The 4723-nt window shown below is 41.9% G+C and overlaps 1 protein-coding gene across 2 annotated transcripts in view; it reads left to right on the top strand.

The window, feature by feature from the left end:
* Positions 1-4559, top strand: part of Cfap299 (cilia and flagella associated protein 299) — a 510741-nt gene extending 506182 nt beyond the window's left edge. Inside the window, exon 6 of one of the 2 annotated variants that reach the window (XM_028773699.1) lies at positions 4361-4559. In XM_028773699.1, the coding sequence (XP_028629532.1) occupies positions 4361-4456 (96 nt within the window). In that variant the 3' untranslated portion in view covers positions 4457-4559. The remainder of the gene's footprint in view (positions 1-4360) is intronic. The other variant, XM_028773700.1, reaches the window with a different exon arrangement.
* Positions 4560-4723: the final 164 nt, after the last annotated feature.

The following is a 4723-nucleotide window of genomic DNA, read 5'->3' as shown; positions in this document are numbered from 1 at the left end:
GCCCCCCCCCCCCCCCCCGAGGGAGGGAGGGCGGGAGGAAACTATTAGATTTCTAGGGTTGACTGACTTTTAGAAGGGAAAATTGTGCTCTTACATATTTAGAAAAGAGAGGATCACAACATTACCATCAACAATGTTGCAGGTGAACTGCACAAGAGTTCTTTTCATTCAGCCCCACAGCAGTAAATTCCAACTGTGCCGGCTCTATGCGAGCCATCACAAGCCAGCCTTTCCTTAGCTGTAACAACTCCTGGAAATCTTGTCTTAGTCTATCCTTGAGGGGGTCTGCATTGTCTAGCCCAAGTCAGCTCAGCTCTGAAGTGCAAGTGCGGCTGTAGCTTGCGAGTGGGCAGGCATGTGTCCTGTTGGGCTGAGTTGTGGTTCCTGCATGTCTGTCATGGCTCAGGGAGGCAGAAGCATGGGAACTTGACTGAGTTCAAACTCCTCGCAAGCGCCGGGCAGACGCTGGGCTGAGAAGCCTCAGGACTCAGGTCTGGTGTGGAGAGGACTCAGCCTGAAATTCCACGGGGGCACAGCTCTGGAGTGAGGGTCTCAGAGCCGAAGTGGCTAAGAGGGAGACCAGTAGTCCCTGTCCTTGGGCTTCCAGATGTTGCTGGGAGCCGCAGAAGAACTGAGACGGAGGGCATACAGGCTGGACCAGCCCGCAGCTTAGAGGGACAAAGGAGAGAAGATCCAGCGGCACCCTGCAGGGTAGAGACTCTTGGATATGGAACTCACTTGGCTGGGTCAGCTAGCTTGCTTGAGTTGGCAGCCTTCGCAACAGGAACTTAGAGAATTCTTCTAGGCAGGAGATTAGGCGGTGGCAGCTTGGTAGTCAAAGGCCTTCTCCATGGTTCCCCATGCGGGGGCGGGGGGGGCAAAGACACGAGGAAGTCCATGGTTTTAAAAGGTTAATTGTCACGGTGGAAAGTGGATAAAGTTGTACCCCCGTACCCCCATGGCGGCCCTTTGGTTAAATACCCTTTGTAAGGAGGAGGGTCTTAATTGACTACACCCTCTGGCCTTTAAGTATCTCATTAATATGGGAGATCTTTTGAGGCTCTGAGGCCTGTAGTCATGCCCTTTACCTGTGCTAGGTGATAAAAATCTCTCTTTGGGAGGGGCTGTAGGGGCATTGCCCTACGTGACTGAAAGGAGCGGATCAATGAAGGTCTTCAGCTGTGTATCGGAACCTGGAGTCTGGGAGTGTGGTGAAATGTTTGCCGTCCCTTGCAGGAATACCTGTTGAGTCTCCAGCCATCTCTAGCCAGTGCTCCACCAGAAACCAAGCTATCCTTTCACAGTCCCACACTGAGGTACCATGAGGAGGGTACAAAGTAACTGTTTCTTTCCATGAGTGTCTGGAACTGTTCTTCCTTGATGAAGAAATTCCAGGGGAGCATCAAAGACAAGACCACAGATAAAGGGAATGGAAGTGACTGTGGTTGAATTAGGACTAACAGGTTTCCAAGCTAAAAAGCTGGGAATCCAAAACTTTATTTCATAAAAACTCTATGAGTAGTGTATCTGATTCAAAAATGAATGAAAACAGTTTTGCTAAGCTAAATAATTTGATATCTTGACACATAGTTTGAAATACCAAGAGTGTTAAGTAAAGACATTTGATAACTCTACACCAAGGCCCTACTATTCATGCATTTTTAAAAACAGATTAAATTATAAGTGATAACATGGTGCTGTTGTTGCCTAATATTATTGGGCAAGTACCGGAAGAGATATGTTAAGTATAGGAGAGCCCAGGGGCTGGGGGTGGGGCGTTGCTGGAGTTGCAATCAGTATTTTCCCTGTGTATCAAAACAGATAAAGCACTGACTGTGGTGATACAGCTGTGGAGATTCCCTGTGATTTACCCACAGAACATCATACTGTACAACTTCGCCAAGAGGATCAGAGTGGGGGCAGGTGGACTCCTTCCCTGATTGGATGAAACCTCTGCTAGGAGCCCAGAGACAGACCTAGTTGTCTTTAGCAGGCTTTGTCAAAACAGAAGACTTAAATCTTTGTGTGGGATTGTCTCAGGGTGCTCCAGGGAAATTTTAAATATGTCTCAACTATAAAAGATAACCTGGAAGCCTTTTTTTTACTCTATGTAAGAGCCGATTGTGAAATGGAAATAATGATAATAGTAATAATAATGAAATGGTAATACAATGTCTGAAGGTATTTTGGAATTTGATAAAGATCCAGGTGCCAGAGAAATACTGAGTTAACTATTTAAGCAAAAGTTTTAAATAATAAACTATTTTTAAAACAAGTTAAAATAGTTGTAAAGAATCTATTTAATTTTAATTATTTAGTTGTTTTATTCTAAATAACTCAGATATTGCAAGTTTCACAAAAATCAAAACAAACAAACAAAAAATTGTCAGACAGTGTCTTTTCTCTCTCACCAAATTACACGGGTTTTCAAAATCCCTTTGATATACCAGGCAAAGGAAAGACTGGAGAGAACAGGACGAGATCTTCGAGAAATAGGAAAATATGTTGTACTCATACAAAAACATAAAGAACTCCCTAAACCATCACCATGAGCACAAGAGACATATGAGTGGCTAATAACCACATCTCAGCACTGTCCTAGATCAAAGGCAAGCATGCACAAACTCACCAGGCCATACTTAGAGTTACCATCCTTCCCAGTGAGAAAGACAAGATTCTAAATCTTAAAACAGGCAAACAGGGGAACAATGAAAGCACCATTTTCAAAAGCTAGCTTCCATATTGTCTCTCATCTAGCACAGAAGAGAACTAACTCCTCCCTCCATTACAGCTTTTACAGAGATCTTAAAGATAAACCATAAAGAAAATACACAGTTGTCACCACTGGAGGAGAATTTAGCAGTTCTCAAAGTTTCAAAGACAAAACCAAACCCACAAAAGTAGTTAAAAGTAAAAGATCAGTATAGAAAGAAACAGGTTCTCAGTTAAATTAGCCTTTCACTGCTCCTGGAGATTCACCTTTGGGAGTTGGACTATACCACTCCCTAGAGGCACAGGCTGGCCAGCCATTAGAAGAACCCGCTGAATATTAGTGATGTCTGCAATGTTTACAAGATGGTTTTCTGGAAAGGGTGTAGCCATAACTCTAGACAGATGCAAAGCAAATGTTCCAAAAGTTTTACTTCATCTGTAGATTATAGAGGAAGCCAGAATGATACAATAGGAAAATTCAAAGAGCAGAAATATGCATACAGGAAATAAGGAAAATTGAGATTAAATGGATGCAATTATTTCCCTCTGTATAATACAGTTGTGCCCCACTCGACACTCAAAAATTTGCAATTCTGTAGAAAGGAATATATTTTGCATTAACTGTAGTTAATGCAATTTGAAAATTGTAAACCAACATAAGATCAGAGAGTAGCAGAAATAATGTGTGTGGATGAGCCACCACCACCCCTAACATCATCTTTTGTTGCTTTGTTTCTTACAAAGACCTTACAATTCTCCCAAGTCTTACTAATACAACATAGGCTCAAAATGTCCTTTTACAAACAATGCAAGAAATTCAGTGTCACAAGGGAAAAATCAGTGTAAAACTTCTCTGTGATACCAGATCTACATTCTCTTTCACTTCTATACACAGCAGAATAAAGAATGACCTAATTACATTGGAACTTTTGTGTATTAAATATACTAAAGACACAGTGAATATCATGCAAATTATTTAGGAAAAAAACCTTCTTCCCTTGAGATTCAGCTTCATCGAAACTTTTCATTTCTCTATCAATAATGAGATTAGCAAGTAACTACTCCCGTGGTTCCCTGTGAGCCAATCATTGGGCCCAACAATCCTGAGCAAAGGAAAAGGGACCAGGTATTTCTCACAGATTTTAATTGAAAAAGGAAAAATAATCAAGTTCAAATTCACTTTAAATCTGGTGAGAAGGTTTTTTTTGTGAAAACCACCATGGGCAGGTATTTCCATGGTCTAAACCAACTTCAAACCATGGACGTCTTTATATGATACACTGGAGAGCAAACTACAATTGTTTTTGAATTATGAGTCTAAACTAACATCTGTTTGTGGGGCCCTTTATGAAGATTTCTGTGGAGTTAGTGAGTCCTGGATTTAGTAGACCAGCTGGAGCCTGGGACACACTTTGATCCCTGGTACTTCAATAATGTCACAACCCAACCCAGGCAGCAAGCTGCTGACAGAGATCATCACCCCTCATGACTCCTGAGAAAAGGAATTGGGAGGGGAGGGAATGTGTAATGGTCTCCATGGAAACAGCCTTTCAAATCCTGTTTTCTTTAATATCGAAGCAAAAAGAAAAGCCATTTAATGCCAGTTATGTACATGGACTTGACTAAGAACGTGATTTGTGTATTTTAGGCCCAGCCAGGTGACAACTCCACCAGAATCCCCATCCAGACGGATCTCTACACACATGCTGTTCTCTTTGACCACGTTTCCAGAAGGAAGACTTAAGCACCGCATAGTAAATGGTTTCCTTATTGTTCGCTACATTTAAATGAATTCCTTGGTCAGAAGCAAAGTGGAATCATAAACGAGTCGTATAGCTGGAAGGCAAGTTAGAATAATAAAAGTGAACAAAGACAAAAAACTGTAATCTGGACTGCTTTCTTTATTTTCTTTATTTGTTTTTTTTTACTGATAGCCTCTTGTTCCGATTTGGGCCTCTCTCTCCCTCTCTCTCTCTCTCTCTCTCTCTCTCTCTCTCTCTCTCTCTCTCTC

This window comes from Grammomys surdaster, unplaced genomic scaffold (assembly GCF_004785775.1).
Source record: "Grammomys surdaster isolate TR1022 unplaced genomic scaffold, NIH_TR_1.0 233, whole genome shotgun sequence".
Taxonomy (NCBI): Eukaryota; Metazoa; Chordata; class Mammalia; order Rodentia; family Muridae; genus Grammomys; species Grammomys surdaster.
The sequence above is the reverse complement of the archived record's forward strand: the minus strand, read 5'-3'. Positions and strand labels throughout refer to the sequence as shown.